Source organism: Neofelis nebulosa, chromosome 7 (assembly GCF_028018385.1).
Source record: "Neofelis nebulosa isolate mNeoNeb1 chromosome 7, mNeoNeb1.pri, whole genome shotgun sequence".
NCBI lineage: Eukaryota > Metazoa > Chordata > Mammalia > Carnivora > Felidae > Neofelis > Neofelis nebulosa.
The window spans coordinates 75,829,245-75,852,805 of record NC_080788.1 but is presented as its reverse complement, the minus strand read 5'-3'; the positions used below and the strand labels follow the sequence as shown (position 1 = coordinate 75,852,805).

The 23,561-nt window shown below is 42.4% G+C and overlaps 1 protein-coding gene across 4 annotated transcripts in view; it reads left to right on the top strand.

Annotated features, from left to right (window-relative positions):
* STXBP6 (syntaxin binding protein 6) overlaps positions 1-23,561 on the top strand; it is a 251,046-nt gene that overhangs the window by 182,565 nt on the left and 44,920 nt on the right. For 3 of the 4 annotated variants that reach the window (XM_058738697.1, XM_058738698.1, XM_058738699.1), the window contains exons 3-4: positions 16,106-16,236; positions 17,168-17,333. In XM_058738697.1, coding sequence (XP_058594680.1) covers positions 16,106-16,236; positions 17,168-17,333 — 297 coding nt within the window. Of the gene's footprint in view, positions 1-4,334; positions 4,400-16,105; positions 16,237-17,167; positions 17,334-23,561 lie in introns of those variants that run through there. The other variant, XM_058738700.1, reaches the window with a different exon arrangement.

Genomic DNA, 23,561 nt, shown 5'->3' with positions numbered 1-23,561 from the left:
ATCAGTCCAATGCTGGATGTGAGCTTGTTGCATTGTCCTCGCCTTTTAAAACTGCTCTGCTTAGGGGACGCCTGGGTGGCTCAGTCCGTTAAGCATCCAACTCTTGGTCGCAGCGCAGGTCTTGATCTCAGGGTCATGAATTCAAGCCCCGCGTGGGGCTTCGTGTTGTGCGTGATGCCTACTTTAAAAAATGTTTAAAAATAAACTATTCTATTTAGATCTGGCTCCGTGTCTAAAAGGGAACATGAGGAATTCAGCTGGGCTCCGTAGGGGCCCACAGGAGGTGGTGATTGAAAAAGAAGACCCATCTGGGAAGACTGGGGGAACTGGCAAGGATTTAACTAGGAGAAAACTGGAGACCAATTAAATGACTTTCAAGAATATGAAATGCAAATGGCTTTAACCATAACCCCAAAGGAGAGCTTCTCATCATGAAGCTCTTTATTAGGATGAATTGTAAATTATTATTGTGGAGGTAAAAGAAGTTAGAAAAAGAATATATGTAAGGAGCTGAGAAGGTAGCGTGCCCAAAGGCAAGACACAGGTGGAGAAGAAACCTCTGGGAGACGTTTTCCAACTCTGCAATTCTGTATTATCTTGACTACATAGGCAGAAGTGCAGACCACACATATAAGATTGGTTAAGTGAGCTTCAGTTATGTCAAACTGGTGTGATGGACTGAACAGAACTTGTACATTGAAAGCATGCAAAACATTGCTTTTTTTTTTTTTTTTTTTTAATTTTTTTTTTCAACGTTTTTTATTTATTTTTGGGACAGAGAGAGACATAGCATGAACGGGGGAGGGGCAGAGAGAGAGGGAGACACAGAATCGGAAACAGGCTCCAGGCTCTGAGCCATCAGCCCAGAGCCTGACGCGGGGCTCGAACTCACGGACCGCGAGATCGTGACCTGGCTGAAGTCGGACGCTTAACCGACTGCGCCACCCAGGCGCCCCAAAACATTGCTTTTGAATGAACCAATGAAGTTATAATTTTTAGTATTTTGTTGCTCTAAGGAATTTACGTATTTTGCCCCTTGTTGTAAGTGCTAAGTTTGGTTTTAAAGCTCGTAGGTTACCTTGCAATGAAAAATTGGTGATTTCTGCCCCAAATTTCAGTCTAAATAGACTGACGTTCTGAAGTTTTGGTACCACATTAATTTCATGCAAACGGTTTCAGAATTCAGAGTTTGCGGGTCCATTTAGTAGCATGCATGATTCTTCAGTAATGTATTCTCTGCCTGAGAAAGATACCATATGTTTTCACTCATATGTGGATGTTGAGAAACTTAACAGAAGACCATGGTGGAGGGGAAGGGAAAAAAAAAAAAAGTTAAAAACAGAGAAGGAGGGAGGCAGACCATAAGAGACTCTTAAGGACCGAGAACAAACTAAGGGTAGATGGGGCGGTGGAGGAGAGGGCAAAGTGGGTGATGGGAAGGGAGGAGGGCACTTGTTGGGATGAGCACTGGGTGCTGTATGGAAGCCAATTTGACAATAAATTATATTTTAAAATAAATAAATAAAATTAAAAATGTATTCTCTGCCTAACGTAAACCATATCTATCTATAATTCTTGTTCTTGCTTTTATATATATACATATACATATATATATACATATATGTATATATACATATATATGTACACATATACATATATATATATACATATGTGTATATATACGTATATATGTATATGTGTATATATATGTGTATATATATATATATATATATATATAATGCCTTCTTTCCTTTCACAGTGGAGGCCACACAGTGACATTCAGTACAATGGAGAAACTACACTCCATTGGGTATATACATGGAAGGTGGTTAAGCGCTCAGCTCTGTCCCTCAGCCACAGCGGAGCAGAGTTCAGCGACCACAGTCAGCATTTGCTGAGGGCAGCACCTCCTCTCTTTGGCCCAGTATGGTGACTGCCCTCTGATTTAGATCGGCCTTATCAGAATAGCCTGTGGTCTAGGCTGTTAAGTCTGAAGGAGAGGAAAGATACCCTGGGACCAACAAGTAGAGGCCTGCAGACAGGACCGGCTGAGTTTTGAGAGGAGCTAATGTATCAATAGTTAGTTGTGCCTCATCTCCTCAAGACAGTTTATCCTCCAATTATTCTCCAATTTATGTGGAAATTGCCAGTGGGGAATTGGGGAGAGAAATCTGAGCCTCTCACCAAGCGTTCAGCACCAGAGGGTCAGGTATTTCTCTCCTTTTGTTCTGAATCTTCATCAAGGCCGGCTGTTGAAAGATCCTCGGGGATTTTTCTTTGGAAGGAATCATTTAACACAAGTGGTCTCATTTATTTCAGAAATGATTCCTAGGCTGTCCATAAATACTAATGAGGTGCATAACAATGTGTTCCATCTCGGAATCTGCAGCAGAAGTCACGGAGGTGCTGTGCTGGCTGTCCGTGTAAGAGAAGCAGCTCTTTACCACATGTCAGAATCGGTAGTCAGGTGTGCCTGTTCTTCTTTTCTTTTCCCCTGCCCCCACTGCCTTAAATGACCCCAGAGAAAAAAAGAAAAACAGACATGGCCAAAAAGAGAGTCGATGGGTGATACATTGCTAACCACAGTCATCAATATGTACAGCAAATCCTTAATCATTTCTGATGAGAATGAAGAAATTTCACATGATGCATATTTGAGTTAGGACTCTGGGTAGGGTACCCTACCAGGTGCCCTGAAGTACACAAAGACCTAATCTTTTATTCTCGGGTTAGTTAAAATCTGGGAGCTGAGATCACACCTACAGATAAATACAAATATTTTTATTCCAACCTGTACGAAGTGTGATGTTCAATGAACAGTGGCCTACAGTACACTATGCATTAGGGTATGAAGGTGACTGACCTTGAGGTTGTTCTCTGGGCGGAAGGTCAACAGCTATGGAGAGTAGGACAGACTGTCTCCTTTTTCTGTGTCTCCACTGCTGCCATCTGGTCTAAGCCACCATCACCTCTCCTGGACTACTGGGGTAGAAGTTCCTAAGTGACTTCCCTGCCTACACACACTCCTGCAGGACCTATTTGCCGGATAGCAGCAGTTGGCCAACATGTTTTTTGATGTAAATGAGAACCCATTATGCCTCTGTTTAATGCTTCCCAAGCCTTTTACACCAGGATCTTCGTGAGCTAGCACTTGATCGCACCCGTGACCTCACTCATTCTTTCTTTTCCTCGATATTTTGCTGTCCTCCTCTTCTGTCTCTTCCTTGGGCATGTCAAGCACTTTTCCACCTTTGGGCTTTGCCACTAACTTTTGTGCCATTGGGTTTCATAGTTTGGAGATGTTTTCATTTTCATGGGGCAGTTTCTGGAGTGTGGTAAGGTCAGGGGGGAGTAATGGGTTAAGCAGTGAGCAGGTAGCAAAGCACACGTAATTTTCCTCTCACCACCACATTTTTCACGAGAATGGATAGGGCTTGAGGACAGGCCTTGTTAATAGAAGAGTCTCACGTGGAAAGAAAACATTAAGCATGTTCACAGGCAGAGTGGAAGAAGTCTGGAAATACGAAGATGGAAAGCTTTAACCAAGAGGAGGAGTAACTGGAGTGTTTCCAGAAGAGATGGGCAAGAAGAGAACCATGAACCCAACTGGAGAATTTTATAAATAGGGTATACTTTCAAAAAACGGGGTAGGTTTTTATAAAAGCCAGTGTCAGAACTGCAGTGAATAAATGCATTTTCTGTCATGGACTGAATATCCTACCCCTCACCCCCAGATTCATATGTTGAAATCTTAAACCCCATGGGATGGTATTAGGAGGTGGGGCCTTTGAGGGGTGATTAGATCATGAGTGTGGAGCCCTCATAAATAAGATTAATGCCCTTTATTAAAAAAAAAAAATCTCAGAAAGCTCCTTTGCCCCTTCTTCCATGTGAGGGCACAGTGAGAAGACAACTATGAAGCAGGAAATAGGATCTCACCAGACACTGAATCTGCCGGCACTTTGATCTTGGACTTCCCAGCCTCCAGAACAGTGGGAAGTAAATTTCTGTTGTTTATAAGCCCCCCAGTCTGTGGTCCTTCGTTATTGTAGCCCAAACAGACTAAGACAGCTTCCAAGTTTGCACATTCTTTCTGTGTGGAGAATATACCGGGTGGTTATTCTGTTACCAGCAATAACCTTGGAGTGAACTGGGTGGGGGAAGTGCTGAGAGATGCCTATCAGGGTTGGCGATTTCAAATGGGTACTGATTCTCAAACCCTGCCGTCGTCATCATCATCATTAATTTGCATTTGTTAAGGTATAGCTTATATATTGTAAGTTATACACATCTTAAGTGTACAATTCAGTGGGTTTTTTTTTTTACATGCATAGAAACCAGGTCACCATCATCCATATCAACATAGAAGTTTCCCAGCATCCCAGGAGGCTCCCGCCTACCTCCGTCAAAGGTAATCTCTATTTTGACCACAAATGCTGTAGATCAGCTTGTGAATTTTTTAACAGCTTTATTTCATTGAGGTATCACTGACATACAGGAAACTTTACATATTTGAGTGGCACAGTTGGTAAGTTTTTACATATATATACCCATGAAATCACCACAACCAAAGTAATGAACCTACCATCCCCAAAAGTTCCCTCACAGCCCTTTGTAATCTCTCTCTGGCCCCCAACATTCCCATCCTCCGTGTCTGCGTGCACGCACTAATTTGCTTTCTGTCCTACGCATGAGTTTACATCTCCTAGAAATTTATGTAAGTGCCAACGTATAGTATGTACTCTTTTTTGGTCTGCCTTTCACTCAGCATAATAATTTTGAGATGGACCTTCGGGTTGTTACCAGTTTTTGCCTCTTACCAATAAAGCTGCTGTGAATATTTGTGCACAAGCGAATATATGGTAGGGGTCAGTCTTTGTAATGTTAGCCTTTCTGAGAGCTGTGTCAGGATACCTCGTAATGGTTTCAGTCTCCCATTTCCCTGATGACTAATAGCATTGAGCATCTTTTCATGTGTGTTTTTTTCCCATCCACATCTTCTTTAATGAAGTGTTCAAATCTTCTACACTTTTTTTTTTTAAAAACTAAGTGTTTTCTTGAGTTTTAAGAGTTTTAAAAATATAAAGTGATGAAAATAGAAGTCCTTTTTCAGATGGAGATTTGCAAATATTTCCTCCCAGTTTGTGCCTGTCTTTTCATGCTCTTGAAGAGCAGAAGTCTTAAATTTTGGTCCTACCTAATTTGTTCTTTCATGAATTGTGCTTTTAGTGCCATAGCTAAGATGCCTTGCCTAACCCAAGGTCACAAAGATTTCCTTCTGTGTTTCCTTCTAAAAGTTTTATAGTTGTAAGCTTTTACATGTAGGTCTGTGCTCCATTTTGACGTACTTTTATATATGGTACAAAGTAGGAGCCGAAGTTCCATTTTTTAGCCTGTGGATGTCCGTTTGTTCCAGAAATATTTGTTGAAGTTACTTTTCTCTCTCCAGTGCCTTGCCTTTGTACTTTTTGTGAAAATCAATTACCCATTTATGCAGGTCTTTTTCTGAACTCTCTGTCTTGACACCAGTCCCACAATGTCTGGATTAGTTAATCCAGTAATGAGTCTTATGATCAGGTAGTGTAAGTTCTCCACAACTTTGTTCTCTTTTTTCCCCTCAGAGTGATTTTCGCTCTTTTCGATCACTTTTCCAGTCTGGTTGGTAGAAACAGGCAGGAAACTCTTCCCAAAGCCTATTTGAGCTGGGGCACTCTTTCCTCTATTTATTTTGAATGGTTCCTTCTCTGGCCTCCAGTCATTTCCTTACATACATGTTGGAAGACATACTCAGCTCATACTCAAGGCCGAATCTCTGCAGATCTCCAGCGTCCTCTTTGCGTGTAATTCTCTATTCTTCATTACTCTGTCCTGAGAATTTTAGCCCTTTGGTCTCTCCAGACTCTCAGCACTGTCACTCAACTCACAGAATCTGCCAGTCTCTGCCTAGGCTCCTCCCCCTTGCACCACAACTTGGAAGAAACTCGCAAAGCAATCAACTAGGGTGATCGTGAGGCTCACCTCATTCATTTCCCGTCTCTCAAGGATCACTGTCTTTCATTGTGACACTTATTTTGTCTATTTGGACACAGCACCACTCGTTTCTGCTGTGTAGACACAGGAGTAGAATTTCTGGGTCATAGAATATTGCATGTTTAGTGTTAGTAGGTACTGCTGAGAGTTTGCCAAAATACATTCAGTTCATTTTAACTGTAGATCATTTCCACTAATGTAAAATGACATTCGTTTTACCCAGAACATGTAGATTTTATTCCTCCATTTAACACAGTAAAGAGTAAAGGGGGCAAGTTCTTAGCGACATCATTCACTTTTTTTTAGATGTTCAGTGATGCACACCCTCATTTAAAATGTATTATTAAAAGTATCAAGTAAATAGTGGTGGTGGTGAAGAGGAAGGAAAACAGAGCAGGTAAGTCTGTCTTTGCTTGACTGACAATTGTAATTATATTTGGCAGCCTGTGTTGGCTCAGTGATAACAGCTTTGATTTTTCCAAACACCTAGTGATATTATATGTTTAGTACCTGATCCATTAGAAAATTCTCTGTTACTCTGCCTCCTTCAAGGCAGACAGAAATTCTCATTTGTGGGAGAGTAGCCTTCTCACATCGAAGGTGATCCCTATCTGCATAACATCCTTCCATGGTTCTTTTAGACTGACTACTCATATTGAAGGACTGTGCCCAGCAGTGGGTGCGCAGTGTCAGGGACCATGGCACCAGGCCCTTCCCTCATATAATGGTGAGTGAGCTGCTCAGGGGCAGGGACGTAAAGGCTGCAGAAATGACTCCCTCCTTCCTCACTGGAAGGAGGGTCTTTAGCAACCCCCCTTGCAAGAAAATAAGTATTGAATTTCTACCAGGTATGACATTTCCCTGCAGAGAGTTGCTACATGGCATGTACTTTTCAGTATATAATGGAAAATGGCAGGGAGAGCGTAACATTAAAGGAATCTCTGTTTCAAGTTTTTATTCCCAGCCCATGAGCTTCTTGTGGAGTAATTAAATTCGTTCTTGAGTCAGGTGCTGCTCCTTTGATGCCTTTGTCTTCAGAGCCTCTGTTTGGAAATCTCTCCTAAGAATAGATCAAAAATGAGGTTTGCATCTGTTTCCAGAATGGAGGAAGTAAGAACAGAGTAAGACTGTTGTTGCATTGCATGGTATAGGGCAAGGGGTTGGATTTTTTAATCTCTTCAGAACCACCACAGTTCTCACTGCTGTAAGCATCTGTGTTCTTGGCTTGGGCCTGTTTGTTTCATAGTTACACTACATAAGTCAGACGTGCTATATACCCTTTCCACATAAGGCACGAAGTTGCAATAACTAATACCAGCCGGGTTGTATAATTCATTGCATGTTTACCCTTTACCCAAAATGCATGCAAATTGATTTCCTCCTCAAGTCTATGGAGAATAGTCTCAGGAAGCTAAAAAATCAGGCACAATGGGAAATCTTGGATTGCTGAATCTCCAGCCCAAAACTGTGTTTTCAGGGAGGCTGAAGCAAACAGAATTGCTTATAAGAGATGCGGCTAGAATAAGGATTGAAGGAAAAGAGATTTCCTAAGAAGTTCTCCCCCACAATTTATATCCTCCCAGTGTCCTGATATTTCTGTTTCTTGGTTTTTACCATTCTCTCCATTCTCCCTAGTCCTCAGGATTCTCCTCTTTTCTAGTAAGAAAACAGTTCAAATCCCTTAAAACTGCGGTTTGATCTTGAAACAGAACATTTGAACCTGAAATACATTTGTGGTTTAGTCGTGGTTTCTGGTGGGCTTAGGAACCGTTTCCTCCTTGTGTTGAGGATCCATCCGTTTGTTCACTCCTTCATTTATGCATGCTTCCATAAATTAGCACTTTGTATGTCAATTTGTAATACAGAAGACATCATGGTGCCAGTGTGGAGGGGACAGTACTGGTCTTGCATTGGGGAACTCAAGCCTTATGGGGATTAAGCTTTCTGATTCCAAGCTAAAGGTGTAACAACCTAGGGCTACCTGTGGTGCACCTCCACCTGTCGTTGACCTAAAAAGTAGAATACCCTTTCCAAATAAAAATCTACATGTTTTTACAAGTAAAAAAACCAAAATGATGAGCAGGGTAAAGAAGATTAAAATTAGAAGGGACTAGGTTTTAGAAATACTAATGAGGTCTCATACTGATATGTGACATTGAAGTTGCATGTTCCAAAAGTAAGCCCATCTGCTTGTTGGTAGTTTGGAAATATTGAAACCAGGTAGTACTTCCCTGCAGAGTTGGTATAGGGGGGTTGCTTGCTCTATCAACGTGTAAGTTGTCAGCTACTCTCCGTATGGTGCTGTAACCTTCCTAAGGGATGCTTGATGCAAGATGTTTCTTATTCTCCTCCTTCTACTGAAGGGTTTCTCCAAATTCCTGTGCAAGAAAAGTTTCCCATGTAAATAGTTCCTTTTTCAGTATCCCTTTGGAAAAATTTCCTAGGCTTTCCATCACCTCTTCCTTCTCCAGTTCAGAGGGGAGAATGTGATGTAAGGGACAGGCCTTGGAACTAGTGATACCAAATAAGGAATCTTTTGTGTGGAAAACTTCTTTCTTTGTGATTATCGCTACTAGAGACTAAGGAAGTCTGCCTTTAAGAACAAACCTCAAAGCTCAGTGTACTGATTCTCCCTTCCCCTCCCCTCCCCTCCCCTTTAGGGTTAGTGGAGCAGGACTGTAACAGAAACCCATGGGGGAGGGGAAGGGAAAAAAAAAAAAAAAAAGAGGTTAGAGTGGGAGAGAGCCAAAGCATAAGAGACTGTTAAAAACTGAGAACAAACTGAGGGTTGATGGGGGGTGGGAGGGAGGGCAGGGTGGGTGATGGGTATTGAGGAGGGCACCTTTTGGGATGAGCACTGGGTGTTGTAAGGAAACCAATTTGACAGTAAATTTCATATATTAAAAAATAAATAAATAAATAAAAAAAAAAAGAAAAAGAAAAAGAAAAAGAAAAAAAATAAATAAATAAATAAATAAAAAAAAAAAAAAACCATCCATCCCTCCGTGCTTTCCCAGGGCTTGGTGCTGAAGACTGAATGCCACTGTTTTTGTTGCATTTGTCACTCGGATTAAAAGTGTCTCCTAAAAACATGCAGATTCACAAAGACCTTCTCAGGCCTGTTTGGATCCTATCAGGAATCTGGCCAGAGAGCCCCAAGGACCTGGGATAGGGAGGAGAGGGATAGGGCCCCAAAGACAAACTTGGCCATTTCATGAGTTGGTCTGGTCAGAGCCTGTTGATTCTGAACATTTACTACGTCCCAAATGATAACACGCTTTGAGAAATACTTGGGAAGCCAACGATCAACCCTGTGTGGAGCGTGCCATGCTCCATTTCCCCCTAACTGTAGCAGCGATGATGTTCCCCTGTTCTGAAAACATTTGAGGTAACAATCTTCATATTCTTGCTCCTAAGCTTTGTAAACACTCAGTTGTCTCACCAGATAAAGTTGCTGATGCAGCCTCAGACCTGATACTTATTTGCCCACAGATACTGCAAAATCCACCTCAAATCATCAGACATTAGAGTATTGGGAGAGCATTAAGGAAACTAGTTCCAAATAATCATTTCTCACCCCAGTATGTTAGCCCATTTCTTTACCACATCAGCCTCCAGAAGGTGTGCTCAATCTTGCTTTTACTTCCTGAACCACATTTCACAGGATTTCTGTCTCCTTTTTTTCCCCCCTTTCATGTCAGCCACCTCTGACAAAGAGCAGCCCTGCTAAGATTCTATGTGGATATCCCTTTTATTCCTTACTCGAAATTGTTTCTCATCAACGGTTTTGTTGAAATCAAAATGTCTGGCCATTAGACCACAGCAGAGCAGAGAGCTAAGGCGTACCACAAAGCACTGACCTTCACTTAATGGTAAAGTCATGGTAGGAGGCAGCATGATGAAACTAAGGTATTTTAGGCACCTCGTTATGGTAAACTCTGCAGTTTAGCTACCTAGCCTCAATATCAAACTATATTGTAGAAAGATTTATCTTCATCGTCTTCTTTTTCATAGAAATGACCACGTAAAATTATAAGGTGATTCAGTTTGAGTTTAATGTGTATAAGAAATGTTTGTGCACATGTTAGGAAAAACCACCTATGAACATGAAATGGTAGCGGATCTAGAGGTGACGAGTAATAATTTTGTTGATATGATTATTTGTTTCCTTTAAATTAATGTTTTAAGACTGAAGCTAGATATTTCGTATCTTAAAAACAAAATTGACTTTCCTGTTTGGACTGACTGAGAAGTTATGCGGTATGAATAACGAGATTGTAAGGGAAAGATGTAACTCCTTAGAAAGTCTTTCAACCATTGGACCTTGAAATGAAGGATCAGCCTGTTAATCACTGGCAGACCGTGCATCGTCTGCTGTTTTGCATAAAAAGCAAGTAACTTGCAATTCTGTCTTTCCTTTCCTCATCAGTCTTTGTCCCTACCTCCACCAATTCCTGACTTAACCCTAAGACCAGATTTTATCTAAGAAAGTGCTTTGCTATTGGCAAATAAATGGAATTTTCTGATTGGGCAGAAGCAAGGCTGGGTGGTTTCTACTCTCTGACTGTAGCTAAGCGTCTTATTTTATATTTGTACCATCTTTCATGGAAGGGCCATTCTCTAAAAGACCTTTTTTCAGCCAGTTAGCTCATGAGAGACAGAGATTTCACCACTTGAGTGGTGATGGTAATGATATTACAGGCATAATAGTTTCTATCACTGGTGTTTTTTAGTTTAGTTTTGTTTTTTTATAATGTTTATTTTTGAGAGAGTGAGACCAAGCACAGCAGGGGAGGGGCAGAGAGAGAGGGAGACATAGAATCTAAAGCAGGTTTCAGGCTCCAAGCTGTCAGCACAAATGCAGGGCTTGAACCCATGAACTGTGAGATCATGACCTGAGCCAGAGTTGGACGCTTAACTGACTGAGCCACCCAAGCATCCCTGTCACTGCTTCTCAACTACAGCTGAGATGTAAATGAAGTTTACGTGAAGGCTAATGAAGCGATGTGCCCCCATGAGAACCACATTCTTTTTATCTGATCTGGTAGCAGAAGGACTTGAGTTTGGTTGGCCCCATGCTTCTATTTTCCTCTGTCACCAGTAGAAAGCAGTGGGTGACAGGAGTGGGAGGGAGTGAAAAAGCAGCATTAGGCCTGGATAACTCCAAAGCGTGGGGAACATCTATGTTTTGATTGTCTTTAACACCTGTCTACACTCGCTAATCACCATTTTACCTTAGAGTGGACCTCAAATGCCAGACCTTCCCCTGACAACTCTCTAAGTTGAAATTAATAGCATTTATGTTTTAATTGTATTTTTTACATTATTTTCTATTTAACATAGGCAGAGCTATGTACCTATTTACAGCTTTCATGTATTTTGTTTCTCATTAACTTATTCAAGGAAAAAGCCATTTATCTAAAGGGAAATGTTAAGGAAATAACAGTTCAGAATACTGTCAAAATCACAACAGTAGTATCCTTATTAGAACAAAAAATCCAGTTAGTCCTTAACTTAATGAGCATCCCACATGCAATAAAATGTGGCATTTGACATTGCAGCAAAAGGCTACAGTGGAAAGAGCAGCGGACCCTAAGCTTATTGTGCAAGTTGCAGTCTTCCCATTGATTAACAGTATTACTTTGGCAAGTCAGTGCTTTCCATGCCTCAGTTTCCTTGTCTATATATACAATGGGTGATGATACAGTAACCCTGCCTCTGTCACAGAGCTGTTGTCAAGCACAAGAGAAAAAACCAGAGGCTGTATTTAAAAAAGAGTTTTAGAAATTTTAATTGCTGGGAAAAATGTCACATGTGATTATGTCAATTCATAGGATCCTACCTCACAAACCACAAAGATCCATGTGGGGATGTATCCACCGCTTACATGTTTTAGGACCAGATGGACATCATAGCAGTCTGGTTTTTATGCTTTACAAATATGCCAGAGAGGCAAATTTTGAGTATTTTATCCAGGTTCAAAATGAATCTGTTTTGCAGTAAACAGAGTTCAGGGACAGAAATAACATGGCAAGGGAGCCTGCACAGATCAACAATCACACAAGTTTTCTCTATGGAGTTGACATGTAAGCTGAAATCCAAATGACAAACAAGAGACAACCATTTAAAAAAAAAAAAAAAAAAAAGACGGAGCATTTCTATGAAGGGAACAGCATTTGCAAAGGGTAGAAAGGGGTTGTAGTTCCCCAGGAGCAAAAGATGGCTGGAGCCTAGTGGACAGAAAGGAGAGTGGAAGGAAATAAGAACAGGGAGGTACTCAAGGGCCAGATCATCTAGGGCCTTGCAGGTCACGGTGAGGGCCTCGAGTTTTATTCAGAATGTTTTGGGACGCCACTGAGGAGATTTTAAAAGATGGCTCAGTCTTCCATATTTTAAGTTTGAATGGCCAATCTGGCCAGAGGAACCAGTTTGGGAGAAATCATAGAAGTCCAGGCGAGGGCTAATGGTCTATTACCTGGAATATTGGCAGCTTCATGAAGCCTGCTTGACCTCCCCCAGCTCTGCCTTGGTCCTTAAAGCCCCCTCCCTCCCCAACACCTCAGGTGACTCTGGTTATGCGTTAGCACTGTTTTTGCATCATTTTTAACAATCCTCCCACCGCCCAAATTCTTGACTCAGAACCGTATCTTATTCAATCTTTGAATTGCCCACCAAACTTATTTCTGTGCCTCCCATCTTGATACATGTTCCATAAATATTTGTGAAATGAGTTCATACACCACAGTGGCCTCAACAGTCACAGTACCTCAGAGTACAATCACCTGAGGAGATTGAAAATGTGGGTCCCAGGCCACACCTCCAGAGATTCAGATTCACGTGGTTTGGTGTTATTTGTTGTAAAAACTCCCAGATGATTCTGGTGCACATTGGAGTAGAGGGCCAGGGTGATTCTGGGTGGTCTTACCTGGGAGTGTGATGCTCACCCTACCCCTTTAATTTTTTTTTTCAATGTTTTATTTATTTTTGAGAGACAGAGACAGAGCACAAGTTGGGGAGGGGCAGAGAGAGAGGGAGACACAGAATCCGAAGCAGGCTCCAGGCTCTGAGCTGTCAGCACGGAGCCCGATGCCGGGCTCAAACTCAGGAACCGTGAGATCATGACCTAAGCTGAAGTCAGATGCTTAACCGATTGAGCCACCCAGGCACCCTTCACCCTACCTCTTGAAATGCCAATATGTTTTCCTTTTCCCCATGAATGTTGCAGGCATGATAGAAGTGCCCTGGTTATCTGCCCTTTAAAGTTCTTCGAAATAATGAATGCAGAGTCTACTGTATTGGGGTAGTTGGCCATAGAGCACTCCGATATTACTGATCCAGGGTGTGCTATCAATCAGTTGTCCTTTGGAAGGAGAAGATAGATGACTTTTTTTCACTAGACTTCCAGAATCTGACCAGCATATTTGTTTTACCAGCTATGGACCCTGAAAACACCAAAGCAATGAAAGGGTTAAACATGGCTCCATCAAACACAGAACTCAGAAAGTCTGGCAGTGGTGTCTTTGTGCAGTTGTTTTGATTTCCGAAGGGGAAAGTCTTTATTTAACTCCACATAATGTGTATATAATAATATAATTTTAAGGCACCTGCTTCAAAATAGAAACTGGGATGTTGGAGATAATAACAATAAACAGAAATTAAACTAAACCGGGCTCAGTGCCCAGGAAAACTACCAAGATTCCAAGAACTGGGCAAAGAATAAGCTAATAGGGAGAACAAGGCAGCAGTGGTTGGAGTTGTAACTGCCTCCATGAAGAATGATCGCTCTGTAGCGGGATCTCTGTTAGCGGTTCTGTGGGGCATTTGTCATGTGGGTGGAGTTCCTGCCCTTCTCATTTCAGTGACAGACTTCCAATGGAACTTGCTTTTTCTAAAATGTCAACCCTCAACATGCCAGTAATTACAGGGACCCTGCATTGTGTTTGAGTTTTTATAATGCTGTAAACCACTTGGAAATAAATGGACCAGAAGTAAAAATAGGAGTTCATAACAACTTTAAAGTTAGAAGGGAAACCCTCATGTTTCCCAGGATGCCTAAATGTCGTGTGATTTACATAAACAAAGGAGGAAATCCTCTTTGTGTGTTTAGGGGTGTGTGTCTAATACAGGAACCCGTGTTTTCCTGTTATTGAAATGTATTCTTTAATCTTTTAAGCACATTTTAGGACCTGCATGTATTCCAGGTGTCTTGTTTCCTCTAACATGAAAACTGAAGAGCAGGGCATGGCTATCAGAGAGACCTATTAGATCCCATAGGAGGCATACAAAATAAACGGATAGAGCCCTGGGCAGACTGATACTATTGCCTGAATTTAGTTCGAGGAATGATTATTCCTAAGAGGACTTAACAGACTTATTCGTGGAGCTGTAAGCCAGGCAGACTGTGTGTGAACAGAAGACTGTAAAATTTCCTCTGATCGCGGGTGTTAAGGGGATGATGACTTTTTAACCATGAAAGTAAACGTAATTGGTATGAAATGTTCAGAAGCTTTTAGCCAAATATAACTGAAATAATGGGTAATAAACCTAAGCATTATTTGAAATTGTTTTTTAAGTGTTTGCTAAATCCTGGTTTGGAGCAAAGGGGAAAGATTGTACCGAGGTCATAAAAACAGGTCTTTAGTCCTGGAACCATGCAGTTCTTGCCAAACGTAAAGGCAAGATGCCCACATTTCATTCCCCTCTTGGTCCCTGGGTTCCTGCTTTAATGCCCGCAGATACTGCAACTGCCCTGAACTCTAGCGTGCGTGAAGGAGGGTCCTTCTTACCAGGAACCGTGACCACAGTAGATGCCTGCTGTCCTTCATCCCTCAAGGATTCTTTTTGCCATCCAATGACCATCCGCAGGCATATATAGAAATACAGGATCTGCAGGGCTGTTTGAAACAAAGAAAGAATGTGCCACTGCTGCACAGTCGTCCTAGGATTGCATTCATGACAAGTAGTACTTTCCACTTCTCCTAGTTCCCTTACTACCATCGTTTCTGTTAAATTTTACAACTCGTACAGCCAGGCCTCGGGAGGAGCTTTTACGTTAAGCCCTTTTATAACACTCAATTACGTCTCCACCTTTGAGGCTCTAAGTCACGAAATAAGCAGATGTGGAAATATCCAGATGTGGAAATATCCAGCAGATGTGGAAATATCCAGGGTAAGCTGGTCTAGCGGCCGGTGCTTGACCTCCATCTGAGAGGTGACGCTGTCCATCCTCGGCATGGAAGGGGCAAAGGAAGAACTGACTAAGGCTGGAAGGAGGAACTGTCTCGGTCCTGCAGGTGTGGAAGCCTCAGGAATGTGGGGCAGGCGGGTATGTGAATGCCAAACGCAGGCATAAAGAGATGCAAGCTAGATTCAAACTGGACAATATTTTAAAGCCAAGTAATGTTTTAAATATTCCCTCTCTTACCATGGAAGCCCGGTATGTTTACATTCAAATACCACGCTAGGTATATACATTGCAGTTCACTAGGGGAGCCAGTAACATCCACTTCCTTTAAAATCCAGCCTTTCCTAGTGACCTCTCCCTGACACCTGTCAACCCTGTATGCTTCTTTCCGTGCAGTTGGTCACCATGTTCTTGTAGCCTCCATTAGAAGTGCCCGGTGTTACCTGATTGAGCCGTGTTCAGTTTGAATGAATGAAGACAGAAATGAAGCAGCCCTTAAAATTATAATTATTCTGCAATCGCTTGAGAGTGGAGACTAGCACTTCTGTTTCTTTTGAGTTCACCCCTCATCAGAGGCATATGTATTCAGGGGCTCTTGGGTAGCTGCCAGTTGCGTATCTGACTTTTGATCTCAGCTCAGGTCATGAACCCAGGGTCGTGGGATCAGGCCGCACATCGGGCTCCGCGCTGAGCAAGGAGCCTGCTTGAGATTCTCTCTCTCCCTCTGCCCCTCTCCCCCCTCACTTTCTCTCTCTCTCTCTCTCTCTCTCTTAGAAAATAAAAGGCACATGTATTCATATTCTGTGTGTTTTTGTGTGTGTGCACATGTAAATCTAAGATGAAAACCAACCAACCTGCACACCCGCTAATCTGAGTGGTTTCTCTTGGCAGTGACAAACAAGAAACCCACACAGGCGTCCATCACGAAGGTCAAACAGTTTGAAGGCTCCACGTCATTCGTGCGGAGGTCACAGTGGATGCTTGAGCAGCTTCGCCAGGTTAATGGCATCGATCCTAATCGGGTGAGTGAATGTCTGGTGTTGAGCGAAGGTGTTCTCTTCACACGATGACTCCCTCGCTGACCTTGGCAGTGGTGGTGGTCGTCTGAGTCCTCTTTAGCGAAGCTATTTCTCTGTTTCAGTTACGTGGCTAAGACTTTCTTATTTCTATGCCCTTATGGGGAACTCTAAGTCTTTTCATCATGTGTGATGCAGAAACGTAAGGGGATGCACGCTGAAGAAGTGCTGGCTTCTGTAGTAGGTTTATCAGCCAAGTGCAAAGAGCAGAGTTCAGATATCATGTCCATGGTTACCAATACGAAAAACGCATGTTCATCAAGGCTTCACGTATCTCGTTATATCACCAGTGATGAGATTTATTAGCCGAGCGAGCAAATAAATAGATGGCACCTTACAAATTATGTATTAGGATTCTATTGGATTTAATACGAGAAACATTTTAAGGTAGAGCTGTTTATTTAAGTACCTTCCCTTTTGTTCACACATACTCACTGTATAAAACCTCGGTAATGAGGAGAAATAAAATGTAAATTGTCACTATATGCTAAAATAATAAGGGAGAATCTTTTCCTTACCAAAGGTTAGGGGCAAGATTCATGGGCTTCACTGCCAAGAACGTGACCTTTTCCGGGTCATTGGGAAGGCAGTATCTAGTCTAAATTGTGCCAGGTCAATGTGTAGTAAGCTGTTGGGGCTTCTGTGAGCGTAGCTTCCTAGGGACATCTATAAATACTGCAAGATCTGGGGTTTGCTTGATAAACAGAGAAAGGTGAACTTTCTTTCCATGCACCTGGGTGCGAATAAAGATGAGCCTTGTGATTAAGACCAAAGTTTTGAAAGGTGTTTCAGCTTTTGTGAGCCTTTTGTCAGGGGTAAGCTGGAAGCCGCAGTTTTTCTAGGTTGAGATCGGCACTTATTTCACTGTCTTTTCCAGGATTCTGCAGAATTTGATCTGTTGTTTGAAAATGCATTTGACCAGTGGGTGGCCAGCACAGCTTCAGAAAAATGCACCTTCTTCCAGATCCTCCACCATACCTGCCAGAGGTACCTCACGGACAGGAAGCCCGAGTTTATTAACTGCCAGTCCAAACTCATGGGAGGTGAGTGGACATTCGTACGGCTTTGGCCACCCCGTTTCCTCAGACTCGCTTTCACATGAAAAGGTAGGTGTCGGCAACATAAAGGCAAAAAAAGAATCAGGATACTCAGAGCTGGACAGCATGAAAACCAGTCTAGGGAGTTCATTGTATGCTAAGTCTAGACACAGTGGAATGTTTTCATTCTTAACCAAATCTGGTCTTTTGGGAAGAATTAGCCACTTAGCTAAGATTAGTTATGCTATAAGAACAAACCTGTCCCCTCATTAGGAAAACCTTTCAGTTTGGGTTTCTTGACTACCATTTCTATAAATTCATTGCAGAGCGCCGTTTTCTAGGCTGCTTTTTCCTATTATGTCTCAAGATATTCTCCAAATATTAACATGTAGATTCTGACACATATAATCTCTTTCTTTCAAATAGCAGCTAGTCTCACGTTTATTCCTCGAATGTCACACAAAGGGGAGTTAGGCTGAGCACTGTAAGCCAGCCTTAAGGGGTGAGTACCAGTGTTGGCAACTTAATGAGAAACATTTAGAGGGTGCTTAACACATTTCTTTTAGGTGGCATTGCTTTTTAGGGAATTGAAACTGTGCTAAAAATATTCTCAAAAAGCCTTGCCAGTCACTCTGTGAGCTGAGGAAGGAAGTTTATATCATTGCTCTCTTCACTGACCTGTTCTCCGGGTTTTGAAGAAAAAAGTTTTTTGTGCCCCAACTTTATCTTAATCAAATGTCAAATGAAGGTCACGTCATAGACACTACGTCTCCTCCTCGGGCTGTACATATCTTTCATATGAACACGGCACAGAACCCATTAGTCTGCCCACACACCTAATGTGTGCATACTGCCATTCTGCCCTTGGTCTGCTAGATGTCGTGGGGGCAGATCTCACACAGTGAGTTGCTTATGTCATAAGAACCTAGAAAGGTCTTCCTTAGGCGTTGATGCAGTATTCTATTATAGCTTCTCCATTTAGTCCTAGAAAAATATCAGAGGTGATGAGTAGTGCCTATTTTCTTCAAAGCGGCCCCATCCTGTGTACAGAAGTAAAAACTGTGAGATGTGGATGTTGAAAGACAACATGTGACGCTGACCTCTTACTGTTTAGAAAATAGAATGAGATACTGCTCTCATGTCTGGGCCACCAGTACTCTTCACGTGAATCCCACCTGCAAAGCCCAGCTTTAACAGATGTGGCAAGTGAGAGCGCCCTGGGTTCATGGCCACAGATGACTGAGTTTTTCAGTGACTGGAGAATTGACCGGGAAATCCCAGCTTTCCCTCATTCTTCACTGGGTAGGATTTTCTCTGCTATCCTAGAATCAGATTGGTTTCTTGATGTCAAGTTCCTACTAGGAAGAATTTTTCCATCGGTGTCCGTATGGTCAGTAGATGTGGATAGCACTTACGCAGAGTCTCCTCTGAAAATAATGTGACATTATGGGTTTGACATTTCTGTTGCCCTTGGAGATAGACTCCCCTCATGCATTCCACTTCTGCTCGTTCCGTCCTGAGAGCAGAGTGGCCAGAAGCAGAAGCGGTGCCATGGGAACTACCACATTTCCTCAGAAGGGAAATGTGAGGCGGAAGCAGGAGGGCCACAGCCACGCTCCCTCCACTGTCCTTGCGAGAGAAACGCGTCTCGTCCTTCCTGCTAAGGTTGAGGGGAGCTTTGGTCGCTCTTCTCTGCCTCCTCTCACTAGGTGGTCCCTCCTCTCTGTTGCCTCTCTGAGGCTCTCATTTCTTCTCTCAATACAGTTCCTTTCATGCAGGCATGCATTCATTCATTCATTCATCCATTCCTGGTTCATCATCCAGTTATACAACAAGTAAGCACTAAGTACGTGCTATGTGCTGTACTATGTGCTGGTCACTGTGCTCTGTCCTAGATATAGAAAATCGTTTGGTTCCTTAATGGACCCCAGTTTCACCACCCATATTCCAGACTGGCAGATCCCTAACAGCCTTTCTGTAAGCCCTTCATTACCTTCTTGAATGTCCCCAGACCTTCCGACACAGTCCCACTCAGCCGCTTCTGTCAGTCATTGGCTCAGCCCTTCAGAGGTCTTCCAGTGCCCTGTGGATCCCAAAGTCTGTAGAGTTGAGACAGGAATCCATATATCCAATGTTAAGTTGTTGTGTGTTGGATAAAGCCGCAGATTGATTTCCTGTAGTAAGAAGAAGACTAAGTGAATGAGACCAAGTGCCAGAACTGGCTCTGCCTTTTGAGACCGTCGACCTCACTTTTCACTGGTGTCTTGTCTTCCTTAGACCTCACTTTTCACTGGTGTGACTTGTGGAGGTTGGATTAGATATCTACAGTCCACTTCAGTTTTAATATTTAGAGAATCGATAATGCTTAAGTTACAGCTTTATTGTGTAGATTAATCACTTCTTAATTACAAGTCAAATAAAAGACTTGGCACAGTTAAATATTGACGGGTCTTAGATTCCTAAGGAAGGCAAAAAAGTTTGAGTTAAGCACATGTAATTTGTTGGCAGCACATAGATCCTTCACGCGTGCACCTCGTCTTCTTGTTGCTTGTCCTTGGTAACAGCCGTACCAACATACCCTAGTTAATTAGCATACCAATTAGTCTTCCTTTCTGCCACTTACCACAGTTCAGACTTAAAAAGCGCATAGTTCTTGGGTCACAACATTCTGACCCCTTTAACTTTGGGGATACCTACCCTATCTTCAGCAGATGAAATCTGTTTCAATTCCACAGTATCCTTTGGTCTGTCCTCACCGTATGGGTCACACATCCTAGAACCGGTTGTTATCAGAACTGTGAAATGTCACAGATTTTGTGATTTTAAAGAACTAATATCAGCGTTGGTATGCTGCCCTACACCAGATTGTTTACATATGTTATCTCATTTAGCCTTTTACAGTAGCTTTTGGAAATCGAATTTATTATCTCTGCTTTACAGAGAAGGAAATAGGATCAGAGAGATCATCAAATAGCTTGCCAGGGGTCATATAGCTAGTAAGTGGCAGAGGTGAGATTCAAACACAGGCCCTCTCCACTCTAAATTTATCTTCCCCAGGGCCACTGAGTGCCATACCCCAGGGGACACAGTGACATTGTCTTTTCTATGAATGGTGCCCCTGAAGTTATGTAGGAATTTGGAGAAAATAATTAGCCAGCACATCCCTAGGTTTTAACAAAGGGAGATGAGGGGAGAGGGCCAGAGATTATAGATACTTTTAACTCTTTTCCTTGTCTTATCGTTGGTATGCAATTAAGATAGGAAGTCTTAAGCTTTTTTTTTCCCCCCTCTTGGTCCTAAGAATGATGGAGTTATCAGGGATCTTTAAAACCACCTTGCTCTTTGGTTGTTTTTGATTTCGGTTTTGTTCATCTGATATTATTCATGTTTCAACATAATAAAGAGATGAACTATTTTGGTGGCTGAGAAAGATGATGGAGCTCTGGCCACTCCCTGGACCTCTCAGGTACTCTGCATCTGGCCTAACCCTGTCATTGGGAAAGCTGAGGACCAGTGATTTTGAATCACGTTACTGAGGTCCCAGTATTGGAAGCAAGTCCGCCTGACTCCCACTGAACCGCACGTTCTTTAATACCAGTTCAGACAGGATCATCATTTTAAATATCTACAATTCCATGCAGTTCTTCTCTGTAGTTACTGATGGTATATACCCCACATGGCCATGTTTTTCTCTTTCCCTCGGGGAAAATCAGTTACACAGAGACGGATTCTTTGACATGGTTGAAACTCTCTCCTGCAAACGTGATATTCCATCTCCAGAGGACGGACTGGGAAGCTTTGATCTTCTGATGCTGGTTACAGAACCCAGGAGACACATGTACAGTCTGTAGGGCTGAGTGAAGGCCATCATAAACGGAAAGAGGGCAGGATGCTGTAAGCAGGTGTGAAGAGGGGAAGCATTGGTTTCTTCTCTTGCCTCTGTCAGCATCTTGGCAGCCATCTTCTCTTCCCTGAATAATAGGAAGACCTGGAAGCTGGAACCAAGTCCTGCAGGCTTGGTCATTCCTAACTTCCACTCTACCTCTCATTTAATTCATTAAAGGTTGGTCACCTTTCAGAGATACAAAGCCGTTCATTTAGTGGCTGGATCCCTAAGCTACCAAGAAACCTAGATTTAACCAGACCGAAGGCAGAGGCATGAAGCCAGTCTTTCTACTAAAATATGACATGGCATCATGAATGAAAGGGGCCCTGAAAGTGAACCTCGGGTTCATTTCTGAGATGCTAGATTTTTTTGTCTCTCTCTCTGTTTATCGTAGGCAGAGATGATACACTGTTATGTGTGTGGTAACACATTTGCACTTCAAAGATGCCTCCAAGGTGTTAATCATATGTGTAGACCTTTGGATTCCAGAGGAGAGACTTCCTTTCAGCTAATTCATTTCCAAGAAACGTGGTCTGCTCCCAAATAGTAGTATCAGTGTAGACAGTGGGAATGTCATATTAAGTCAAGGTCCCATTGGGAACTTTGTTGTATTGCTTTCTTTATTTTCCTTCGTAAATCCCACATGGCTCTCCATTGCTCTTTTATTTACTCCGACCTTTCGTAGCGATTACTATCACCCTATTATTCTTATGCCTAATGCTGTGGGCTATGGAAATCTGTAGTGGTATTGAACAACTTCTGTGTTAGAACCACAACGTAGATTCTTTGCAAACCTGTTTTCTTCAATAAGTGTTATAAATTACTTTCTGGAAAAAAATGATTTATTCTTCAAGGCAAGCTTCTGTACAGACTGAAGCATGTCCTAGCATTTTCTTGAACTCAACCCAAACAGCCTTGGCTAACCCACACAATTACCTCTTGTTCTTTCACCTGTTTTGTATGGCTCCTCCTTCAGTGGACCCTCCTATGCTGTTTGCAGCCAAGTTTCGCATGTGTCCTCGTTGATTTCACAAGCATTCACTCAGCACCACCTATCTGTCAGGCACTGAGCTAGCTGGAGAGACCCAACAACAATGTAGATACCTTGCTGACTTTGCTTACTGTTCTGGGGAGACAACAGGTGTAAATAGATAATAAACAGTTCAATAACACCAAGGTGATTGCTGAGCTGCATTGTAAAGGATGGATAGCAGTTGCCAGCCAGACAGGGGCAGGGTGAAATGAGCTCTCTCTTACGGCAACAGTTAATCTAGAGAGTTTCATTCCAATGTTGGCTATGTTCAGATTTTGGAATGTGGCAGACTGTTTTTCCACAAAGCAGCCTATTTTGAAATGCTGTATATTTTCATCATCACCAAAGGAAATATCTTAAGTGTTGCTTTCGTATGCACAGCCCTTCAAATGATGGTATCAAGCCCAGACTTCTGAGCTCTATTAGAATTCCAGGGACACAGATGCCTCTGATGTCTCCTTCATAGCAGGCTTGCCCTCATTTCCCTTGCTGATTGGTATGCTAAAGGAAACACCTAATGGCTTTATGCTGGATTCCCCTGGGATGGAATAGACTCTCAGGGTTTGAAGTGTGACTTTGCATTGTACTTTTCTTCCAAATAATGCAGGGTCATCCCTGGGTGAAGGTTGTGAATATTTCACCTTGCAAGTGCTCTAGGCATGGGCATATGTAAGATGGAATAACAAGTAACTTCTTAAAAGAGCACATGTGTACCTCCTAATGGGGTTTTAATGGGAAAAACAGTGATCAATATGGTCATTCTTTCTTTTTTAATTTGTTTTAAGGTCATTTATTTTGAGAGAGAGAGAGACAGTATGAGCGGGCAGACAGAGAATTCCAAGCAGGTTCTGCATTGTCAGCACAGAGCCCAACGCGGGGCTCAAACTCACAAAACCATAAGATCATGACCTGAGCTGAAACCGTGAGTCGGACACTTAACCAACTGAGCCACCCAGGTGCCCCAGTATGGTCATTCTTAATCCCAATATATTAATATACTACTTCAAGGGAATCTGTAACATTTTCCATAATTCTTATATTTCTTCTCTATGATGGGATGTTTTCTGCCACTGAATAATGGCTCTGTGGGATGTGAACCTCGCGCTCCTACACATGCTCCAGCCAGCGCCACATTACAATAAATTGTTTCTTTCTCAAGACTAGATTAATGTGTAATTTTGCCCACTGCTTCAGCCTTAATATGCTGGGGGATACACACACGTACACGCATACATTAGAGATTATCATTCATGTACCAAGTTAAATTGTGTTAAAACCACCATATTGCTGCTGCTTAATGCCACCACCCGGATGC